Raw genomic sequence first — 23,406 nt, 5'->3', positions numbered from 1 at the left:
GAGAACGTCACTCATCACGATTCCCCAAGCGTTCCTCAAGACGCAAACCACCAATGTATTTATCTACTATCGTTCTGTATAGAATCCTACTAAATATGATTCATCTTTGGAACCCCACTTCTTTGAATAACTTGATCCTAGTAGATAGTTCTGTTTTCCGGAGAGATCATGGAAATCAAGATCAAGAAGACGCCTTTCTCTTTCAGACTGTTTGCCATGTACCTCACTTTTGCCTCCCGGGGTTTGTACTTGTTTGGTGATGTTGGATGATAAGGGCAATCCCCAATCTTCATCCCGTCCAAGGTAACAAACAGCAAAGCCAAAGCCCACCAAACCCCCCTTTCACACCAGACACACCACTCACCCACTCATGCCCAAAGGATGAAGACGACAATGAATAATTATTTATGCCAAAAACGCCACATAACAAAATCTGTATACAACATCAAAATGCGCCGTGGCCCGCAGGCCCCGCCAACAATGCAGACGAGCGCCAAGCCGCCCTCTCGCAACATCAGCCATCAACATGCAATCGACAGCTACCCGCCTTCCGCCCTCGGCCATCCAGGGCAACATCAAACAAGACACATGTGACATATCCTCCCTTCCTAAAACAAAACGCCAAGTGTCAAACACCACCAAGACTATCAAGACCAGACTTGCAAACTTTTCTCTTTAATTTCCCTAACGCGCTCTGGAGTCTCATACCCCCCGGAGCATCGTACATCTGGTCGTTTGTGTGGTGGCGTGTCTGTGGGTAGTCGTACAAGTACACGGTTTACATCGTGCCCTTTTCTTTTCTGTCTCTCCCGTTTCCCCATCTTCGTGGTCGTCATCGCGGTGTTTCTTTCGACACAGGGTAGTCCAGCCCGGCGACCGCTCGTATTACATGTCTTTTTCGGGTCGTGAATCCTCCGCCCCGTCTGCTTGCTTACATGACGGAGCACTCGCCTTCCTGTTGCTTGCCGATCTTGCTGCGGGAGATGCGCTCGCGCTGTCGCGGTCCGTTCTTGCCGGCGCGCTTGAGGTCTTCGAGGCGCTCGCGAGCCTTGGGGAAGTCTTGCGCTGTGGGGTTGGGTTAGCGATCGCTCGTCGGGGACGCATGGGGTGAACTTACCAGCCGCTCTCCAGTACCACCGCTTGGCGTCCTCCATGTTGGCCGGCACGCCGATGCCTACTTCAGTAAAGTAGCCCATCGCGTACTCGGCCTTTGCGAGGCCAGCCATGGCGGCCTTGCGAGCCCACAAGTACGCCTCCGTGTCGCTTTGCTGTAGTACGTTGTCGCTACCAGTGAGGTACCATCCACTAAGCGACAACTCGGACTGGTGCTCGCCTTGCTGCGCGGCGCGGGAGTACCACATGATGGACTGCCGCGGGTCTATCGGGCAGCCCATGAGGCCGTACTCGTAGGCGCATCCCAGGCGGTATTGAGAGAACTTGTAACCGAGATCCGCCGCCTGCCTGAACAGTGAGAAGGCGTACGGCTCGTCCTTGATGATGGCATCGTTGGGAGCTGCGGACTCGTACAGCAGACCCAGCTCGTGCAGGGCGTGCGGGTTCTCGGCGTCGGCGCGTTCGGCAGCTCGTTTCAACCAACCAACAGCCTCGCGCGGGTTCTTGGGCTGACCGAGAAGTCCCTTGAGCAGAATCATGCCCACCTTGTACATGGCAGGAGTGTCTCCCAGCATTGCAGCTCTCTTATACCACTGAATCGCCTTGAGAGGGTCCTTCCTCGTACCGCCGCCTTCTTCGTGACCAATCTCACAGCACACGGCCGTTCTGTACGCTGCCGCCGCGTGGCCGAGCTTGGCAGCCGACTGGTACAGGGTGAAGGCCTCCTTGTTGTCGGGCTCCATGCCAAAGAGACCGCGACCGAGGCAGTCGGCATAGAAGAACATGGAGTCGGAATTTTGCGCGTTCGAGAGCTTCTTCAGGATCTTGTTCGCGTCCATAAGATACTTCTCGCGGGCACGGACTCTCATCTTCGGATCGGCCAGATGAGGCGCTAGGGTGTCTGCGGCCTCTACCAACCTCTTGGCGAGTCTCAGAGCAGACTCCTGGTCGTTCGGGTTCGTCTTGACGATCTGGCGCAACCTCTCGAGCTCCTCCTGCGTTACCGGCGTCGAAGCTTCCGTGAACGACGGCGTGTTGGACTGCTGAGGAGCCATCTGCTGCGGCGGCGGTGCACCAGGGCCACCGGGAGGTGTGGGTCCCCCGAGTGGGCCTCCACCGTTGTAGTTGCGGACAGGCGCTGGCTTATCGTTCATGCTGACCATGGAGTTGGGCATGTGGCCAGGACGAACAGGAGTCGGGTGGGATGGCAGGGAATCGCCGCTGCGGCTAGGAGACGGGCCATGAGGCAGACCAGGACGTCCCATCTGCGGCGGGTTCGGCGGTTGCTGCGGTTGTTGCGGTTGGTCCCAGCCATTTGGTCCGTGGTAACCGTCCTGGTAGCCTGCGTCCACCGGCGGCATCGGCATCGGCGGGGCGTCGCCGGCCATCTCGAACACGGCCTGCTGTGACTGTCTGAGATCCGGCTGTGACTTTGTGCGGCTCATCTCCGGCATGCGCTTAGCACCCGGCTGAGTGTGCTCCGCAATGCCGGGCCTCATGTGTTGGTCAAAGGAGCCGCGCGGGCGATGCGATGGCTGTGCGTCAAAGTCAGGAACACCTGCCTGGCCTCTGTAGTCGGCATTGCTGTGAGCGCTCTGATTGCTCATCCGCGAAGGCTGGTAGTAGGCGTCATAGACGTCACCGAAGGAAGCCCTAGTGTCCCGGTAACCGTCCTGACCGCCATCATACCCATCGTATCCGTTCTGAGCTGGCGGCGGCGGGTTGGGAGGATACATGCGCTGTGGTGGCATTCTGTTGCCCTGCGCCGTCGACGGTCTGGGAGGAACTCCACCTCGGGGCTGTCCTCCCGGTCCACCGGGTCCTGCAGCTCCTCCGGGCCCGCCGTACGTGTCCTGCCTATGCGGCGGCCCGCGTCTTTGCATCGGCTCGTTGACCGGCATGGTCATGCTCCGGGATGGGGGCCCGAAGTTGTCCTGTGGCCCTGGCGGCCCGTAACCATCGTCCCGGCCTCCGTAGCCCGGATCTGGGCCGCGTCTCGGATCTGGGTATCCTCGTGGCGGGGGTGGCCCTCGGCCGTTCGGCTGTCTGGGAGGGGGGCCTTGCGCCCCGAGGTCAATGCCAGCCATCTTATTGAGAATCGCATTTTCCTCGTCGAGATCTGTCTTGCGACCTTGTCCGGGGAAGGAGGGAAAAGCGCCGCCGCCAAAACCCGCTGCGCCTGGGGGGCTGATGGGGCCGCCGTCTTGCGGTCGAGGTCGGTTTGCTAGCAAATGATCAGCACAAGAGGGCGTCAATTCTGTCGCACAACGTACCAGCGGGGTCTGAGTTCGCCGATCGCTCATAGGGACCAGGTCTACCCCCTCGTCCCATGGGGAACCCTCCTCGGCCAGGAGGGCCTCCGCGAGCAGGCGGGTAGCCTCCGCGAGCTCCGTCTGCAGTCGGAGGACGAGCTATCGGGCCTCCTCTTCCCATCTGTGGCGGTGGGCGTCCTCCTCTTCCCGGGCCATTGGGAGGAGGGCCGCCTCCGTAGTAGTCCTGCTGCGGGTAGCCCTGGTTCGGAGGCGGCGGGCCTCTGCCGTAGTTCTGGTCTTGGTATCCTCCGCCGTAGTCTGGGCCGTAGCCGCCGTCATCGTAGTAGTCATAGCCGTAGCCGTCCTGCTGGTAGTTGTCGTACTGCTGGGGAGGAGGAGCGCCCCGGGGCATAGGCGCAGGGCCGGGTCCAGGGCCGGGACGAGGCGCGGGCGGGCCACCGCCGTAGGGGCGCTGTCCCGGGTATCCTGCCATCGTCTGGTCTGCTTTCCCGCCGCTTCTCGAGTCGAAGCGGTGCGACGGTCGGGTCTCCGGTTTCGCCCACGAAAATTGGTGCGATCGGTGTATAATTCGTGAGTATTTCGGCGAAGTGGGTGGTCTGTATGGTGCGCGTGGGTTGTTGTTGTTGGGTTTTTGGTTGGCGAGGTCGAAAGTTGCCGGGTTCAGAAGAGCAGATGCGGCGCGGCTGGGGATCGCATAAGGGTGCTCTTGGAGAGGCGAGAAATTAGGTGTAGCTCCACAGCTTTCCGGAATTGGATCGGGCTACCACAGGCGCATCGCTGAGATTGAGTAGCAGTTGGAAGAAAGAAAAGAAGCGCAACTTCGAATGACGGCGGGGGCTCGTTCTTCTCTGCTGTCGGTGCTGGGATTCAGCACGTTTCGGCTCAATGTTGATCGACAGTTTCGGCGGGCCAGGCAATGCGGGAAGCGCGGTCTCTGGAGGACGAGTGTCGAACGATGTTTTTTTTCTTCCTTTTTGAAGCTCGTCCACAGCAATGAGCAACGGCCGGGCAGGATGTGCAGTCGAGTAAAAATAAAAAAGGAGAGAATAAGAAAGGATGATTTGAGCCGCGCGTTGGCAGTACCGGGAAGTAGAAGACCGGGTTGCTTCAGTTCAATAGAGCCGACGTTAAGGGGAGATCGCAGGTGTTTCCAGAACACGGCGTCTATTGGTGGCAGTGACGGTGGAGCGAGTCGACGTCGTCCAAGGACCAATACGGATACCGCAAGCTGAGAGAGACTGGGCGGAACTGAAGGGGTTGGAGGAGACGGAGACGGAGACGGTATGTCTTGGTTATGAGTTGTGAGGTGCTTGGTTATGTCGAGGGTGTTGTTCCAGTATGTTTACCGTACAAGGTAGGCAGGGCCCAAGGAGAGTGAAAAGGGGAGGTAAGAGATAGAAAGCGAAAAAGAGGTCGACCTCATGCACGCGTGGAAGCACCAAGCACTCAAGCACCACACACACACACACACAAGGAAGGAGTGACTGGAAGTGTGTTGTGTTGCTGTTATTGCTGCCGTCTGCAGGTTTGAATAAGGACAGGATAGGACAGGACAGGACTGGGGAGGTGGGCTGGACGTACCGCAGTTTAAGGGCGATAATGGGCAACTTGACGAGGGGTCGGCTTGGTTCCTGTGTCTCGTCTCCCAGGGCCCCCCGGGTGGTCGCTGATGCTGCGGCGGATTCGTTGGTTGGCTGGTAAGGTAGCCGGTACGTACTCTTTGGGGGTAGAGTGACCTACGCAGTACGTATCTTTCGAGTGCCCGTACCTTCCTTCCTTCAATGTCGCGTGTTAGAACGAACAGCCAGACTTGCTAGGCATTCTTCCACCTTACAACAATTCAAGATCAAAGATTCTCAAAATTACAACAACAAATCCTAAAATTGCAGAGGGTCAGAGTTCGCCCATTCTTTATTTTTGACCACAGTCGTCGCCCGCGCCCGCGTCTCTCAGACTCTGTCATCCGTGGTTCTCGCACCAAAACTCTCCGTCATCCGCCCGCTGCTACGCCGTCACCGGTACATTCTCATGCCTGCCTGCACTTCTACGGATACGATACCGCGATACTTCGTACCAGCACCAAGGATGCGAGCAAGTACCTCACTAAGGCAAGGTACGGGATGCAGCGCTCGCACTGCCGCAGGCTACGGATACACTAGCCCAGCCCAGAGGAGCACCAGAGGAGAACAGGAGGCCGCTGTGCTCTGTTATTCGCAGACTCTCTATCGTCAACCCAACTCTACTCAGGCACCAGAAGCCAATGGCCCGTTGAGGCGCATTAAACATATCCAACAAGCAACAGCCCCGTTCAATCTCACCAAGCCGAACCAGCAGCATCATCCTCCCTGTGTCGCCTCTGGGGCCTCCCGCCCTCCCGCCCCTCCGGCAGTCTGAACAGGTAGATTGCGCCTCGCAGCCTCTCATGATGTCGTCGACGACATGATGGCCTATCCCAGACTGCTGGCCGCTGTTGGCCGTTCCAGTTGGTGCCCGAGCTATGCTTCGCTCTGCTCTGCGACGGAAGTACTCGGCAGGCTCAGGGTACCTCACCTCACCCGAGGAATGTTTCCCGCTGCCCTCAGGTCTCTGGAAAGGTTCATCCGAGCGCTGTAACGAGGGTCTTCCCGGCCGGTCTTGACTTGGAACTGAGGTCATGGCTACGGATACATCGACTCCACGCATTCCATTCCACGTCCCACCGCCTGAAGAGTCAGTCCAAGTCGTTCGAACGACCTGAACTTGCTGCTTTCGGGTGCCGACCGCTGCTCCCTATGGCAGTTGTCTTCAGCAAGATGCCAGACACCCGTCCATTCCTGTCCCGTCTCGAGGCACGATCAAAGACAGGTTCTGAACAAGAAACTCCACAGAGTCTAAAGCTTCATCCGACAACTCACCATCACCTCACTCACACTTTGCTCAAACTCGTCCCTCAGCCACCACGAGCCATGCAAACCACTCGCGACTCTTGTCGAGCACCAAGCATCCCGCCTGCTTCCCAGTCGCGGTACCTGGCCCCAAGTCGCACAATGTGTGCCCTATTAAGACCAAGGATCAATCTCTAAAGGAACGGAAGCAATGCGCGCTCTGGGTTCCCGGGTACCTCTGACCCTAGGTACGGATACCGCAGAGCCCAGCGCTGCTGTATCAGAAACTCCCCAGTGGCGAACCTGATTGGGCTCTTCTTCAGCCCCCTTCCAGTCCCCTTTGCCGTTGGGCCCTCTGGGCTTCTGCCCTTGGTTTCTCCAGTATTATCACACAGTCAGCAGCAATCAGGGGGTTCGGCTGCTTCTCAGCTGCTCGTCCGCAAGTCATGTCAACGACAGAGTGCGAACAGAGCAGCAAGGGCGAGGAAACATTATCCTCTCTCTGAACCACAGTCAACACCCCTTCGGACCCTCATTTAATGCTTCGTCAGTGCCGATACCAGGGGCAATTAAGTTTCCAGAGAGCCTCTGTGCGCCGAAAGCCTGCCCTGTCCGCGACATTTCGTCTCATCTGTGCTCCTCAATGAACCCTCCGTCTTTTCCACTTCCCGTCGTCCTCCCGTCGACGCTCGTCGTGGACCGGTTTGCGGGATTCTCTACACAATGACAGCCGGTTCATGCAGTCAGCCCGAGGCAGCGCCGCTAGTCTCCTTCTGATCGCGGAGGGCCCTGTGACTTTGACATGTTGCCTCTCGGTGTGGATGAGCCATAATGGGCACGCATTTTAACTAGCAAAGACATTGTCCTCGTGGATGTGCTTAGGAGGCTTCGCGGCTACTCCATTCGTCGACGTCTCCTGGGGCCATTGGTCACGCCCAGCAGGGCCTCTGTCCTATCGTATCCTTTACGGCCCTTCCGCGTTCCCATCTCTTCGCCGCCGGCCGCCTCCGGAGTGGAAACCCGCCAGGCAAGACTCTGAGCCGTTCGGCCCGGCCAGCACACGGCCAAGGAAGTGGGTGTGGGTTCCTTTCCCATCCGCCGTCACGAGCCAGTCGCCTTGTGCCTTTTTTTTTGTGTCGTCGTCTCTCCCCGCAGCAGCAGTTGAGGCGACATGGCTGCAGGCACGACCGTTTTCCCTCGCGAGGGTTGTCGAGCTAAATAACCTTGGAGGGCTGAGCGGTCGCAAGCCGGCGTTTCCTTGTGGGGGCCCAAGTCTCTTTTCTCCAAACGGTCAAATGAGGGCGCGATCGAGCGACCAGACGCTTGGGAGATGCAACAACATCCCGCCGTCCAAGACGGCAATGACGGAAGAGAAACACTAGACGCAACCTTTCGTCCTTCGCCACGGCGGCTCCGAGATGCCCTCGAGAGGCTTAGCTCGACCGAACCTGAGCTGAACTTCTTGGAAGGAGTTCGCGGGCAGGCAAGTTCCCGCGCAGCTTGTGTTTCCGGGGAACTCTTGCCGCGTCTTCGTCGCAGACGTCGGTCGGTGCTCTCCATCTCATCTCGTCCCGTCATGAGAGGGAATCAACTTTGGACAAGGTCAAAGGGTATAGAAAAGTGTCCGTCAGAATCACGGAGAAACGGCATCACGTTTGGTGTCAACTGTCGTCGATGGAAGTGCGAGTCGGTCACTTCCCGCTGCGCTTATTCGTTGATGGCGACGGCTCTGCCTCGTCGCAGCCAACCAACAAAACAACTTGCTGCTCGCGATGTTTTATGTAACTGCTGCTACTGCTGCCGCTGTGTGGACGAGTATGCGTGGGCATTAAAGACCAACCACACAGCCCCCCTAACGGCATACTGCGTTTCCGCCCGCCCGCGCCACGAACCTGCAGTCCCATTGCATCAAACCATCGATGATCCCGCGGGAGGCAAAATGATGGCTGGCCGGGGATGCTGCGAACTGGTCTGTGTGTTAATGGAGGCGATGACGGTGGAATGGTGTGCCACACCAGCCGGACGGAGTCAGTCTCGTGCCCAACCTTCAATCAATCTCCTACGAGATCTGACATGGTGATTGGGGAGGCTGAGAGGCGAGAAGCAGAAGCTGCATCCTGCTCTATTCCCTCAGAGAGCGAGTAAGTGAGATTCCATTGCATGCTGGCTGGGAGCACAAGCCACATCCTCTGCCGTGACAGAATCACTTGCAGCTTTCCAATTACAGGGGTGGAAGGTCTGCTTAGATAACATCGCATGGCCAAAGCTTCACACCGCCTTCTTTTTACGGAGAAAAGGCAGATCTCCAATCAAGCGCGTCAGGTTCGTCATCGACTCCGGCAGCGTCCTTTTTCGTCGGGGAAGTCCAGTCCAACGAGCTCAGTACCGGCCTCTCGCTGTCCAATACCCCCATACCAATTAATATCAGCGACACGCGATCAAAATGTCCAAGAAGGCGACGAATTGGAAGCTGTGGGGGAAGATGATGCTCGGGTACGTCAAGTCATGGAGGGGCAAAAATGGTGTTCAAGAGGACCATACTAACAGATCAACAGAGGAGCGGCCATCTGCGTCGGAGGACCGGCATTCACGATCTGGGTGACACCAACCGAGGAAGAGCTGTTCAAGAGATATAACCCGGAGCTGCAGAAGAGGAGTCTGGAGAACCGCGAGAAGACGCAGGCCGAGTTCGATCACTTCGTAACCAAGCTGAAGGAGTACTCCAAGTCCGATAGGCCGAGTACGTCTGCATCTTCCCTCGCATCGAAGAAGAATGTTACTAACAGTGGTCAGTCTGGGCGGTGCGCGACGAAGACATCGAGAGACAGCGGATAGCGCAGCTTGCGGCCAAGAAGCAAAAGGACAACGACCTCAAGGCGCAGCAGGAAGCGATGAGGAAAGAGTCGGGACTGTAAGAAGAGGAAGGATACTACTGTGTAAGAGAGGATTGTATTATATGCATACGCCCATACACGTCGGGAAGGGTCTGTCGTAATGGCTGCAGAACATCAGAAGATACCATGAGACCTGTAAGGGCTGGCTTGCGGCGTTCAGGGGAAATGTCATCCGGATTGGTCAGTCGGGAAAATAGCGACAACTTGGTGGTGAATTTGGAACACAGTCTCTACTTGATAGATGCACGAGGAGCCACAGCGCAGACGATGTCATGCACTTCACAATCATCACGAGAATGCCCCTCCATCTCACCTCACCGAGTCCGGTGGATCCCGGTGAGGCTTCGGTGAGGTCACCAGCCACCTCGGCACATACTATTTCCGCAAGCGAAGAATCTTGGCACGCACAAAACATCCATCTTGACATCGACCATCACCATAGCTCAAGCGGCTGAGCCTGACGACAGAATACGGTATATACGAACGAAGAGACCGGGTAAGTGAAAAAATGAACGAGCTCGTCGGCGTGACTGTGACGCCTTTTTTTCCCTGGTCGGAATGGCGCCAGCACGCCCGGGTTTTTCCCGCCTGGCGCAAACGAGGACCTTTTTTTTTGCTAATTGCCCTGAGGTACCCGCGCACAGCACAGCTTCCCTAAACACCCGCCCGATTTCACCTACCTTCATCCCACCCCACTCCCGCCCAAACCACCACCACCCTTCCCTCCGAAAAACCGTCGATATCTGTCGCAACCATGTCGGACGTCCAGGAACGCCTCAAGAAGCTCGGTGCCTCCGCGCGTATCGGTACGTTATGCCCGCGGGATTGAATTCTGCTGTTTTGACTCGGTGAACAAGGCTGACAAGGTGTGCGCAGGGTATGTTGTGACCAATCCACGAAAATGACCCCTCACCTCCCCTACCTCCGATCGAAGGACGAAAGAAAAAAAAAAGATATCAAACCACACCAGATCCAGCACACATCCGACACGATTGCTTTGCTCCCGAGTTCATGATGGCTAACGAGTCGATCCCGACAACAGCGGCAAGGGAACCCCCCGCAGAAAGGTCAAGCGCGCGCCCGCCCGCTCTGCCGCCGACGACAAGAAGCTCCAGGCCGCCCTGAAGAAGCTCAACGTCCAGCCCATCCAGGCCATTGAGGAGGTCAACATGTTCAAGTCCGACGGCAACGTCCTCCACTTCGCTGCCCCCAAGGGTATGTCACTCTCCCGTCCTGGGGCTGCCGCTGTCGCTGCGCATGCACCATCTATGAGAATACACCTTGCTGACACACCACCCGCAGTCCACGCCGCCGTCCCCGCCAACACCTTCGCCATCTACGGCCAGGGTGAGGACAAGGAGCTGACTGAGCTCGTCCCGGGCATCCTTAACCAGCTCGGCCCCGACTCGCTCGCCTCCCTGCGCAAGCTCGCCGAGAGCTACCAGAACATGCAGAAGGAGGGCAAGGACGGTGAGGAGGACGACATCCCCGACCTCGTCGAGGGTGAGAACTTCGAGAGCAAGGTCGAGTAAAAGAAGAACCGACCTCCGCCCGAAGCAAAAAAGAAAAGGAATGAAGAAAAACGTTAAACTGAAATAAAACGTTTTGCCTGGCCTGTTCTCGTCTCTCTCACGCACGCACGCACGCACGCAAGCATTACACCACACGAAACTCAACGCTGGTCATTTTGTCATCTTTGGGGAGTTTGTTCGTCGGAATTACCGGGTTCCCCGTGGAAATACTACTTCTTTTTTTCAGCGTGTGGATTTACCAAAGGAAAAAGGGAATTCAAAACGAAGAACAGTTCCGCGCGACGACCTGATGACGAAGGCACCGGTGATGATGGTCTTTGCCCACTGTCCCACTTTTGCCTTTTGGGTAAGATGGATTCTCATGAGGATTGGCAGGCTTCCCGTGTGAAAGCTCTGGGGAATATACCATGATTCCTGCCCACGTGCGATACCAACTCTGCGTAGTGAGACGAAGCCTGGACAAGCCGCTGCTGTGATGTGATATGATCTTTGGGTGATGGTGTTTGCCTGCATTTGATCTTGTGAGAGTTGCTCAATTTATCTTCCGCTATGTGAGCCTGAAGTCGTCATCGCCAACATTGGCAACCCACCCAGCTAATGCTTCTGTTCTCGCATCTCTCTTGACCTCACGTCGAGCCGAGAGAGCCTCGCTCCCTTTGACCTCGGCATACGTCGAAACCTCCAGACTCTCCCGCAAACCCACCCCGTCCTCGAGATCACCAACAATACCCTTGACAGACTCCCACATCCTTCGCCGAGAAACCGCACTGGCGCCCCTAGCATCAAACGCCTTCCTGCCCTGCAAAACACCTCCCATAGTCCCCTCGTCCACCCCGCCGGCAGTCCAAACCGCAGCCATATTACTAGCCGCGATCTTCTCCGCCCTCCCCTTCACGCTCCTCCTGGAGAACTCAAACTCCCGATCCGTAGTCCGCACCTCAAACTGACAAAACCTGTATCCCCCCCTCCACTCCCGCCCATCAAGCGCCCTCATCCGCCCCCGCCCCCGCGAGGAAAACGCCCTCTCGCATCCCGCGGCAGAATACTGCGACTCCGGGAGCACGAGTGACGAAATGTACGCGTTGCCGGGGTACACCAGCAAAGACGTCAGCGAGGACAGCAGCGAGGTACACTGCTTCAGCGCGATCTTGTCCGAGCACGATTTGGACATGGTAGGCGGGGCGTCGCCGCGCGCCGGCTTCCGCCGGACGACGCCGAGCTGGGAGAAGTACGCCCGTCCGGGGAGCGTCTCGGCACCGCCGGCGTCGGGGGTCGACGACGCGGAGGGGATCTCCCAGGGCGACGCGTCCTCCTGCGCCGCCATCGTGAGCTCCATGCTCGCGTCGCCGCAGGGCGCTTCGGAGCAGTACATGTGCAGCCTCACGTCGTCTCTGAGCGTGAAGGGCTGCGGGGCGTCGGGGGATACCTCGCGCGGCGCCCTGCGTCGGAGGAGTGAAGAGTCGGGGTGGTTCTCTGGCGCGTTCAGGAGGCGGCGGCACTCGTCCAGGAGGTGCCTGTTGAAGGCGCGGATGGCGAGGACTTCGGCGTGCCAGTCGTGGAGGGCGTTGCCTTTTGCCTGGGGGAGTTTGGAGGCGGGTAGGCACTTCATGCCTGTCCTGGTGGGCGTTAGCATGCTTCTTCTCACTTTTTGATAAGAGATGGAAAGAATGCTTGATTGGAATATTTGCTACGGATCACAGCTATTCATGACATGATTTCCGGTTGTCCAACAATCCGATGCGTCTTCCAACGTCCCCCAACTTACGCAAGAGAGAGACATGTCAAGACGCCATCTTGTTCAGCGACGATGCCGCTTAGGGGAACCCATTCGTGCAGGCCGTTGTCTCTGACTGCGGGCTTCCTCTTGGCCGGTAGTTCTCGGAACTGGCGCAGGACCAGATCGGCCACGGCGTTGGGGTCTGTTGACATGCGATGTAGTAGGGGCCGTGAGATCTTCAGCCAGCAGCTCATCCCGAGGTCAACGAGATGTCGTTGGAGTCGGCCATTCAGACCTGCTGTTTTGAAGTGAGTGGACCCAGTAAGGTAATCCGACCTGACCTGGAACCTGGAACACTGCTGCTGACCTGAGGTGCTCCATCCACCCGACCTCAGCGGGGAGGCAAAAAAAAAGTCATCGCCACAGGGCAAACCGTCACCAGCCACACTCCCACACAACCTGAACCGGGCCACGTGATTGGACTCGCTAAGCGACGGCGGCCAAAGCGGGGCCAGGGCTCAAACTCCCCCTTCCCGACCCACGACACCCGACCGAGCCTGCCAGTTGTGTGCGCAGTCGAAAATTGTCAATCCTCGAGAGAAAGGCGCCTGCCCTGTCCGACCGATCAACCCCCCCTTCGACAACCCATCACCGACAAGTCAGCAGACGTTCGCATTCAATACCGCCAATGTACGTTTAGCTCTCCAGCACGCTCTGCGTGATGCCCACGTCCGTATTTTCCTGAAGGAGAATCGAATTTTCTCCCGCGATCGCGCCGCCTACCGAAGCCTTGATTCGACGGATTTTTCTCTTGGGGGGACTTGGAGGATGGTGTGAGGATTTGGACGACGACGACGACGAATCTTGGCTTCGGACGCGGTCGCATCGTGGGAGGAATCGGCTTTCTCCTCGGGACTGGGCTGTGAAGGGCGTGTTTCTGGTTCTTTGGTTTACTGACGGATGATTCAAGATGCGCACGTACGACGACACGTTCTCGGGCCAGAGAATCTACCCTGGAAAGGTACGATGAACCACCACTCCCCCGCCTCAGACGTCACCATGTCTTCCCGTCGATCGAAGGGCTATTTGGAGGAACAAGAAGAGCTCGCCTAGACGGAGCAAAGATTTGGAAAGCAAGAGCTGGAACACGCACGCGATCGATGGGAGGCTGGGAGGGCATGGGAAAAGATGCACGAAACACACACAAAGGGAAACAGACGCGCTGACCGAGACTCTGAACTGCAGGGTAAGCTCTACGTCCGTGGTGACAGCAAGATCTTCCGCTTCCAGAACGGAAAGTCCGAGTCCCTCTTCCTCCAGCGCAAGAACCCCCGCCGCATCTCCTGGACCGTCCTGTACCGCCGCCAACACCGCAAGGGTATCTCTGAGGTATGTCTTCTGCCAAAACGTCGTCCGCGGATCTCGAGAGCTTGATGACTGACCCCCCGAACAGGAGGTCGCCAAGAAGCGCACCCGCCGCACCGTCAAGGCCCAGCGTGCCATCGTCGGTGCCTCCCTCGATGTGATCAAGGAGAAGCGCTCCATGCGCCCCGAGGCCCGCTCCGCCGCCCGCGCCGCCGCCATCAAGGAGTCCAAGGACAAGAAGGCCGCCTCCGCCGCCGCCAAGAAGGCCGAGAAGGCCAAGACCGCCGGCGCCGCCAAGGGCCAGACCGGCCGCATCGTCGGCAAGCAGGGCGCCAAGGGCTCCGCTCCCAAGGTCCAGGCCAAGTCCCGCTAAACGTTGACATCGTTTATGAGGGGATGAAGGGTTTTTTGATCTTTTCGAGGGGCGCCATCTACGTGACGACCGAAGCAAAATAAAAAGCGAAAGTTTTCGGTGGTGGTGGTAGAAACGCGCCGGGACTCCTTCCCGGCTGCGGGTGGTGGGGATGAAATGGAACCTTTTTTGTGCAAAGAGGGACAATACGCGACCAGGTCACACAAATTCGGAGTCGAGGGTTCTTTGTGCTTTGAACGGCTGGTTCTATAACTACACAATTCACGGTAGCACGGAATGCATGGATTGTCCCACGGGATTACCAAGTTAAATAACTGTGTGTGTATGTCGTGATGGTGATGCTTGGGGATGTCTGGTGTGTCTAGCGGAACTTGATGAGGGGTGTGGTATGGGGCTGTTTGGTCCTCATGTCAGCTTCCAAACATTGACATATTGACTCCTTGGTTTCCGGTGTATGGTGACAAGAGACCTTGGTTTGAGTTGGCACTTCCGAGAGCAAGGAAGATCAACTGTGTCCATCGTGCTCTACAATCTAGGGATACGAGTCGTCATAGACAAACGGATGAAGATCTCCCAATTACTTCGTCCAAGACGTAGAATGACCTAACAAACCACGTGCCGATAGCAAACAAGGTGTTTTCACCTCGCCCGCGCCCGGGTCAGCAAGACGAGAACCACCCCGCCGGCCGACTGAGTACTTGCTCAAGACGACGAAGTCTAGGCATGCAAAGAGAGACTCTCATGCGAAGAGCTCTTCGACCAGTGTTATCGCTTTCGTGTATTTTCTGATCCTCCTAATATCAAGCATCGCTAGTTGATCACGAATTTCATCGCCCACCGCCCACTGCTTCCATTTCGCCTTGTGGTCGAGGCTGGAATATCTACACGATACCCCGCCGGCCAAAACACAAGAGACTCCCTCCATCGTAGTCGTGAAGCACCCCGCACTTCTCCAATTCTTCACATTGGATACCGGTACGAAGATCCGGAATAATTTCAGAAGCAGAGCCGTATCCCAGTCGGAGCGAGTGTTCTCGGTTTCGATTGACACGGTGGAAATTGAGTCGTGGACTTGCTCAATCTCCAGTGTAGCAGTCGACATGCGCTTACATGTTAGTATGCTACTGGCCAGAACTTAAGACGAACCACCACCAACGATCCCAAGAACCTGGATGGACAACCAGTCACCCGTCCGGACCGCGCCGGGACACACGAATCGGAGCAACCCCCCCGACCGAAACCATCGGAACTCCGAGCTTCTCTCAGAACCTACCCCGCGCCCTCACGCCTGACAGACAACACACATCACATTCGCCAGAACGGGGAAGCAGCAGCAACACACAAGTGAGATGATTCATCATGGGAATCTCATTGCTCTAAATTCTATGGTTTGTCGGAGAGGAGTATCGAATCCGTCTATAGACCTTTTTTTTCTCTAAACGCAAGTCTCGCTCATCCATTTTTTTTCTTCTTGATTGTTCGTGTTCATCTCTTCATTAGGTAAAAAACGGCGTTCTTTGGTAAAAACACCCTTTACAGAGCCTTGAGGACGGGCTCGACGGCAGAGACCTCCTGGCCCTGCAGATCGGGCTCCTTCTCGGCGTAGATGACCTTGCCGTGGTCGACGACGATGGCGTAGCGGGCGGTGCGCTCGCCGTGGTTCCAGCCGATGGAGGTGGAGAACTCGGCGTTGTTGTCGGTGCAGAAGATCTGGGAGGAGGCATGGAGGTTAGCTTCCGTTGCGTTGCGTGGTAGAGGACACGTTTGGATTGCGTGACGGGACGAGGGAGCTCCCCCGTGGTATCATGTTGAGGAGGGAGCCTCCAGTGTTGCGTTGTCGCGAAGGAGGGGTCAAAGAGTGGGTTGAGGGTGGGGGCCGCGATTTTTAAAACCGGAGTCGGTGAGGAAGTCCCACGGGAAGGAGGGGGAGGGGTAAAACGCGACGGGACAGCGAAGCAACTCGGGGGGGAAAAACTCACGATGAAGTCGTCGGTGACGTTGTTGGCCTTGCCCCAGCCGGACATGACGTAGGGGTCGTTGTAGGCGAGGAAGATGACCTGGTCAACGCCCTTGGCCTTGAGCTCGTCGCGCTTGGCGATGTAGCCGGGGAGGTGGGCGGCGGAGCAGGTGGGAGTGAAGGCGCCGGGGAGGGCGACGATGACGACCTTCTTGTCCTTGAACTCTGCGCGGGGTGAGGGTTAGCACATCGTGAGATGGAGTGAGGGGGCGGAAGACGATTTGGACTTACCCTTGGCGGTGTCGTACTTGATGGGGATACCGCAGACCTTGAAGTCGGCGGTGTCGGCCTGGTAGGGGATGTACTGGAAGTTGACACCCTCGGGGAACTGCTCGCCGACCTGGATAGGAGCCATTGTGATGTTTGGTTTGGTGGTGGTTTGGGAAGAAGTGGTGAGGTTTGGGTATGTGTAAGTTGGTTGAGGAAAGAAAGAAGGAAGAGGAGATCAGGGTCCAAAGAGAAGAGAAGAAGGTGCCTCAATTAGTACTCTACGGGGTCCATACACTATGGTGTGAGTGAGGTGGTCTCTAAGCAACGGGCAAGAGCTACCTGGGGCTGGATCCCGATCATCGAGTCAGTGGATGGAGGGTGGTCCCGCGGCCGAATTCTGCGAGATTCCACGTCCATTTCCACGTCCAGGGAACACCACTTGGTGACTTTCGGGAGTGGAGCTGCTCGCGATGATTTGTGTTTCTGGAGATAGGTAGCCGCGGCCTGCAGTTTCTGTGACAAAAAAAGAAGTGGGCGGTGGCATTCGATGCGGAATCCCTCCACGACCAACCTTTCCGAGTCGTTGATGTTATTTCCAGTAAAAAACTTCCGGGGCCGATAAGACACCACCTCAGCGACAAGACGTCGCGTTATCTCAGAGGTACATAGTATTCGCAGTGAGCACCTCTTTGGCCCACAGACCTGGACATGACGCAAGACCGGCCGTTTATGCCGCGTCCGTCTGCCTGCTCTCCGATCCCCGGCCTCGACGTTGGCGCCCCCCCGGTACGTGAGCTGAGCTGTCTTCTCGGCCGTCCGAGCCTCGTGTCTTTCGGGCCACGCACCAGGACGGGGACCCTCTTCGGATTTAATCCTTGCCAAGCCTGGTTGATTTGTGTAATGGTGTACGGTTTGTCATCGTGGCAAGGATCGGGCCACGCCCAGCTGCCTGGTCGGAATCGACATGTGCAGAAGCTACAACGGCTGCCATCGGGGAAAATGGAAAAATGTCGTCTGTCCCGGCCGGGACGCCATCACCGGTGACCTGGCGCAGACGGGCCCGGGCTTGTACCTGATTCACGGCACGCCACACATGTCGCCTTTAGCTCTCTGCGCCGAAGTCGGACGCCAAATCCAGCAACGCCGTTGCGACATCCAGACGGCGACGATGATGGCATTCTCCAAGCTTCAGCCCTGTGACTCTCAAAAAAAATTCGGGACATATTCGCCTCCCGTCGTACACCGAAACCCCAAAGCCCGCGGCGTCTGCCAGAATCCTCAAGGGCGCCGGCTTGACAGCTGACAGACACCGAGATCCCTGTCGGATCGCGCCGTGATTGGTCGCTCCGTCCGTTTGGTTCCTGCATCTCCGGAAAATCATCCGTAGCCGTTGCGTCATGTCGTTTCTATATTAGTCCCTCATCTCAGTCCAGACTTTTGTGACCGTGGAGGAATAACCTTGTAACTATCTCTGAATCCAAACTAAGTGAAGAACATAAAATCGATATCATGGCCTCGCAGGACGAATCGAGACCGCCTTTCCCGCCCTTCACCGAGGAAACGGCGAGGAAGAAGGTCAAGGCCGCCCAAGATGCCTGGAACACAAAGTCCGCGCTTACTCAAACTCGCCCGTCCGTGAAGCGACGAAACGCCGACTAACACCACGCGTCAGGAACCCCTCCAAGGTCAAGATGGCGTACACGCCCGACACGATCTGGCGTAATCGCGACACCTTCCTCCAGGGCCGCGACGAGGTCGAGCAGTGGCTGACCCAGAAGTGGGCGAAGGAGAACGGCTACCGCCTCAGGAAGGAACTCTTCGCCTTCACCGACAACAAGGTAAGATGCTATTCCATACAAATTCTGCCTCACCAAAAATGGAAGACTGATTGAGTCGCCAAGATCGCCGTCCAGTTCTGGTACGAGTGGCACGACGAGTCGGGACAGTGGTGGCGGACGTACGGGCTGGAGGACTGGACTTTTGCGGAGAACGGCTTGATGCGGAAGAGGCAGATGAGTGGCAACGATGTCAAGATTGCGGACGGGCAGAGGTGGTTCGCGGATGGGGTTGACGTGAACGCCGTCGAGATTTCTGAGAAGCACTGGTGAACCCTGTCAAAAGACCCCTGAGCTAAGACATTTTGTTTGTGAGCGATTTCCGATCCTTCCCGTTGTTTAGAGTGTCGATGAACTTTTGTTTCGAAACTATTCGGTGTGGGCTGTTCGTTGGTTCCGTCGGGGCGTTGACTATTTGGGCGATGTGAATGAGATCTGGGGTAATGTGCCAGAGAACTCCGTTTGCTCGTCACCCCGCGCACATGACATCAGACGCATTCCTCAAAGCCGCGAGACACGATAAGCGAGTAAAACAACCGCGTTCCTCAGGAGATCCGCTGGTGACCGCCGATCACCAACAATGCTCACAAGTAAAGAACGCGTAGAAGCATCTCGGCCCTGGCTGGGTCAACGACGGCCCGGCGATAGAAATCCCACACTGACGACGACAGGGCTCTCGAACGGGGCCGCGACGGTGGAAAACAGACGGCGGCAGCAACGGCGCGTGTTGGCGCAGGAATGAGCCGGACGAGAGACGGTCCCTGGCGCTAGGTATCAAGATCGTGACAGGAGCTTGACGCCACTGGTCGAGGACACGGGCTGGGGTCAGAGATGAGAGAGGTCAGTCAGCAACAGCCATCACGCACGGTCGGAGGCAACTATTCGATGCTGGTTATCGGGGTACCTTTGAAGACTACCCAGGCCAACTAGGGACGTATCGGTGTTGACCGTCCGGTATACAGGCAGAGGAGGCCACTCAATGGAGGAAATCGAAAGAGTTGAAGCCGACTCGCGGATTCTCGATAAACAATCAGATCCCGGCGCTCGTGATCGACTTGAATTCAGAAATCTCGTGCTCGTCAATAGCCTCTATCATATTGAGATGGACCTGTGGGTTGTTCATACTCGGAATACTGTCTCGAGGTGTGCTGTTCGAGGTGCGGTTATATTCGGGGGACATCATACTGGCACCATTGGACTCCTCCCCACGTTGGTTGTCAATAGTCTCGTCAACTCATGGTGGCTTCAGAAATCACAAGTTGCCACATACTTGAACTGCGTTTTAGCAGTTCGGGCAGAGGTCTCGGACCGTCGAGAACATGGCAAAGACGCTCACGACGACATACTCCCGGAGAGGAACGGCCCAATCTTCTTAGTTAGCGGTGTCCAGCAACATCGATAAGACCTTTGGGGCCTACGAAGTGCAGTGTTTTCGCCGGGAAACCCTGTTGTTCTTTCTGTGTTGCATCCTGTGACGGATGTTGATCTTATCCTTCATATCGGATAATAAGCAGCCCGCGTCTAACTACAGATAAAACGCTGACTGTTATGCCTGAAAAACTCAGGCCTGGTTTCTGATTGTGTATCGTTTGCAAGAGGTAACATCAACCGCCTGTCTAAGAGCCTGATGTCTAAGAGCCTGAGAGCATATCGCTACTGAGCATGCATGCCAAGCAATGGCGATATCTTTTCAGAGAAGTGGACTTGGGCGCGTGAATCGAATCAATGCTGTGGCACTAGGAAGAGAAACCTTTATGTGCGCAAGAGATGATGAGGGTTCTGGATCTGGAATGAGGGTAACTGTGAGTGGCCGGAATGCGCAAGGAACAGCAGAGAAAACGTCGTTATCGTGGTTGTTGTCGTATCATAACAATGTGGGTCGATAACGACGCGCCCGCCTGGTGACGTCCTCTAATGCGGCGGGAGAACTTGCCACCATGTACAGCGGTCGTCGACAACATGTCCTCAACCTTTTCGTCAGCATCAGTTCTCTCTTCGACGGATTCACGGCAACAGCCATCTCTGAGTGGAGAGGCGCCTAACAGCATCCACGATATCTCATCTGCACTGGGGCGGCCGAGCCAGGGGAAGAGAGCGGCCCCTGCGTACGAGTAGGGCCAACGGTCCCAGAGACCAGCTTGGTGTTGGCTTGGCTTCGTTGACCCAAGTTTCAGTCTCTTGAGACTGACCCCGATTCTGGCGTGGCCAAGAGTCGGCGAGTGCTCAGGTCTGAGCTCAAAGGCCCGTTCAAAGTACGCGTCCAGCGCGATCTCACGCGATCTCAATCTGAAAGGTCTGCCATCTGCAGAGATAGGCGAGCCAATACGAACTGCAGCGAGAAAGCACCCCGATGATCTACGTCTTCCTCGGACCGGGAACAATATCGCAATCGGGAACGTGACGTGTAGCTCGGTACAGGGGTGTTGGCCACCTGTCCCGATGTAGAGGGTCGGTTCGAGATGGAAGCAATGATTTGCACCGGGATCATCTCAGCTCCCGGAGCAGCATTTCTGAACGGGATCTCGGGCACCGGCAAGGGCTACTGAGCAAGACGTTGCGTCAAGAGGAGACCATCGTTTCTTCCCCGGGAAACTGGTTAGAAAAGAGCGACCATTGGAGTCCGGCTCAATCGGACAAGCCGCTAATCGCGTTGCACGGACAGGACGTGATCGAGGAGACAATCGGGTCGGTTGTCGCACCCGTAAGACAGAGGCTGAGCTCGGCGAGGTTAGTCGGCGAGGCTAGCGATAAAGCAAAGATTGAGGCGTCGGTGCCGGTTTCCTTTCATGATGGGCCTTGTCGACTAGCCTAGATTTGACTGGTGTTCGGAGCAGACGAGGTGAGATGGCCGGCGTATCGCGAGCATGATTGGCTGCCCCCCTCGAGGCAGGGGGTTCATGGAGCGATCGCGCGAAGACATGATCAAAGTGCCCTTGGCCAGGGAGGAACAGAGTCAACGATTCAATGCTAGTGATGTTTCGTTTGCGCTGTCGTCGTTTGGGGCGGCTGCGGTTGAGTGGTGTACGAGATATTGTCACGGTTGTGATGGCAGTGTTTCTGGCGAACAGACGAGAACGAGGTAAAAGACGAACGCTTGACAACGGCGATGGTGAGACGGCGAGGGTCGAGAGGTGATGTGACGACGCTAGAGACGGATTCTGACCATACCGATATCGAAGACCCTTGAATTTGATCTTAGGGAAAAAATGATGTTGAGTCTTGACTCAGTTTGAAGTGTCATTCAGGAACAGAAAGGTGATGAAGGCAAAGGAAAGGCCGCAGCGTGAGGTGCACCTTCCTCTTGACGATGGAATGGGACCAGCCGTGGGAAAAGTGGATCGTGACCCACTAGATGACCCACTAAGAGAAAAGGTACGTACCTCCAAATGCAAATGACAGCAGATGGCCCGTGCTCGCTTCTCGGTGAGGAAGGCACAGACCAATGCTGACCGGGGACTCCTTTCCCTCTTCACGTTGTTTTCCCCCTCCATCTTTCATTTCCAACAACCACGACCAACGCCTCGTCGACTGGCCTTTCCCGTCTTCACACTCCCCACATCGTCTGCTGTCTGTTCTCAGCTGTCTAGCCAGCCTCGCCTGGTCTAGTGGTGGAAGAGGCGCCAACCCTCCGCGAGCTGCTCCCTGGTCCAGGGTTAGATTGGACGTGATGCGCCCTGTCAAATCCGTGCACTCCTCGTTTCTTCTGTGGCAGAATATCGATTTCGTTCGACCTGGAGGATCATCCATGATTTTCCGCTTTCTTTTGTTCGAGAAAAACCTCATGGTAGAACGTCTTACATCGCCCACATGACACTGAATGAATGGGCGGACCAGCATTCCAGATCGAAGAAGGTACCACACTACCTGCGTGTCTGGACTTTCGAGCAACAAAGACATCCCCGACAGTCTCAGGCCCGGACCCTGACTCCGTGGGCTCGCCCTCCAATCTTTGCCCACAGCAGATCGATCCCGCGGCGATGTAGTCTTTGAACGGGGGGCGGCGCCCGGCTCGTCATAGTGCAGAAGGTTACCGGTAGCTCCCTCTCGCTCGGAACCAGTCCTTTGGGAACAGGAGGAAAACGGAAAACGGACGACTCGCATCTTCTGGACGCGGAATCTCAGCTTGCCATTGATACTCAATTGTGGCCCATCTCCGCCATCCCTCGTTTCCAGGCTCTGCGACCTGTCAAGCATCCCGAGAGCCAGGTAGCAAGTTCTTCAGACATCTGGCCAGGCTTTTGCATTCTCACCATACCCGGGAATACGGAGTGTCTGCTTAGGTATATCCTTGGCTAAGAGGCAGTTGCGTATGCGCAAGAAATCCTGCTGCCCGAGAAAAAGCAAGCCCAGCTGGGATTGTCTCAGCCGTAGAGACGTGCTTTACTCCTTCGAGAAAGCTCCAGATGCTAGTGCCAGACGACTCTCACCAATCACCAAGTGCTGCGGGTGATCAGCCTCGATTTTGCCGCTTTTGGCTTTTCGTCACTTCTTCGTTGGACGCAGCCCTGGCATTGGAGGAACCGGTGTTGACGAGGCGTCGCTCTTCTATCGCACTTGCTTTTCCTCGATCGCGCTTGCGGATGGCTTCTGCTCGCTGGTAACCGTCAGCAAGGCAACTTCACGCTCCAGCCGAAACTTGATGCTTTATTACAAGTCAAGAGAGCAACGTTCTCGTGTGTGTTGACACCGGCGAAATCCAGAGTGCAAATAGCTAGCGTCCTTTCTGCTTCTCTCCGCGGTATCGTCCTGCTTGCCCACACCCACCTTGGTCGAAGCCATGTCTCTCTTCCCATCTATCTCTGATACATTGCCTCCACTTCAGCATGGTAGCATAGCGGCGCTAGTACTCGTGCGTCCATTCCCATGGCTGCCAAGCGCATCTTGATATCAACATCACTTTGTCAAGACCGAGAAGAAAGCACACCCCGACCAACCATGTTGTTCTCCCCCAGTCTCGTTCCGTCAAAGACAACAAACGTGTGGACGCCTCCTCCGTCTGGTCCCACTGAACCCTCGGTGCAGACCAATCTTCACTTTTTGGATTGGCCCAGCTTCAGCCCTTTCCGTCAACGGAACCAGGCGAAAGATGGACAACCCGGTCTAGCCAGTGATGGGTGTGTGGGGTCTAGCCATCCTCTCCATCACATCAGCTCCGGGCTCTGCGATATCTGAGGTCAAGTCAGGAAGCCTGCTAGCCTCCTTTTTTCACAGAT

General features: G+C 56.5%; 6 protein-coding genes across 6 annotated transcripts; 3 read left to right on the top strand and 3 right to left on the bottom strand.

Annotated features, from left to right (window-relative positions):
• Positions 1–931: 931 nt before the first annotated feature.
• Positions 932–3,858, bottom strand: CkaCkLH20_10540 (uncharacterized protein; the record flags this gene model as incomplete). Its single annotated transcript, XM_038893254.1, has 3 exons — positions 932–1,065; positions 1,118–3,337; positions 3,387–3,858. The coding sequence occupies 3 exons, from the start codon at positions 3,856–3,858 to the stop codon at positions 932–934; spliced, it is 2,826 nt and encodes a 941-aa protein (XP_038741369.1).
• Positions 3,859–8,693: 4,835 nt separating this feature from the next.
• Positions 8,694–10,676, top strand: CkaCkLH20_10539 (nascent polypeptide-associated complex; the record flags this gene model as incomplete). Its single annotated transcript, XM_038893253.1, has 5 exons — positions 8,694–8,743; positions 8,806–8,990; positions 9,044–9,161; positions 10,187–10,359; positions 10,447–10,676. 5 exons carry the CDS (start codon positions 8,694–8,696, stop codon positions 10,674–10,676), a joined length of 756 nt encoding a protein of 251 aa, XP_038741368.1.
• Positions 10,677–11,223: 547 nt separating this feature from the next.
• CkaCkLH20_10538 (uncharacterized protein) lies at positions 11,224–12,605 on the bottom strand (the record flags this gene model as incomplete). The annotated part of the gene is made up of 2 exons (XM_038893252.1): positions 11,224–12,292; positions 12,442–12,605. 2 exons carry the CDS (start codon positions 12,603–12,605, stop codon positions 11,224–11,226), a joined length of 1,233 nt encoding a protein of 410 aa, XP_038741367.1.
• Positions 12,606–13,363: 758 nt separating this feature from the next.
• On the top strand, positions 13,364–14,131 carry CkaCkLH20_10537 (60s ribosomal protein l24; the record flags this gene model as incomplete). Its single annotated transcript, XM_038893251.1, has 3 exons — positions 13,364–13,414; positions 13,639–13,782; positions 13,847–14,131. The coding sequence occupies 3 exons, from the start codon at positions 13,364–13,366 to the stop codon at positions 14,129–14,131; spliced, it is 480 nt and encodes a 159-aa protein (XP_038741366.1).
• Positions 14,132–15,664: 1,533 nt separating this feature from the next.
• CkaCkLH20_10536 (redoxin) lies at positions 15,665–16,503 on the bottom strand (the record flags this gene model as incomplete). Its single annotated transcript, XM_038893250.1, has 3 exons — positions 15,665–15,841; positions 16,111–16,313; positions 16,380–16,503. 3 exons carry the CDS (start codon positions 16,501–16,503, stop codon positions 15,665–15,667), a joined length of 504 nt encoding a protein of 167 aa, XP_038741365.1.
• A 1,364-nt stretch (positions 16,504–17,867) lies between these two features.
• CkaCkLH20_10535 (duf1348 domain containing protein) lies at positions 17,868–18,466 on the top strand (the record flags this gene model as incomplete). The annotated part of the gene is made up of 3 exons (XM_038893249.1): positions 17,868–17,965; positions 18,031–18,196; positions 18,260–18,466. The coding sequence occupies 3 exons, from the start codon at positions 17,868–17,870 to the stop codon at positions 18,464–18,466; spliced, it is 471 nt and encodes a 156-aa protein (XP_038741364.1).
• Between the last annotated feature and the right edge of the window lie 4,940 nt (positions 18,467–23,406).

The sequence above is a fragment of the Colletotrichum karsti genome, assembly GCF_011947395.1.
Source record: "Colletotrichum karsti strain CkLH20 chromosome Unknown Scaffold41, whole genome shotgun sequence".
NCBI lineage: Eukaryota > Fungi > Ascomycota > Sordariomycetes > Glomerellales > Glomerellaceae > Colletotrichum > Colletotrichum karsti.
Note: the sequence above shows the minus strand (reverse complement) of the source record. Positions and strands in the feature narration are given on the sequence as shown.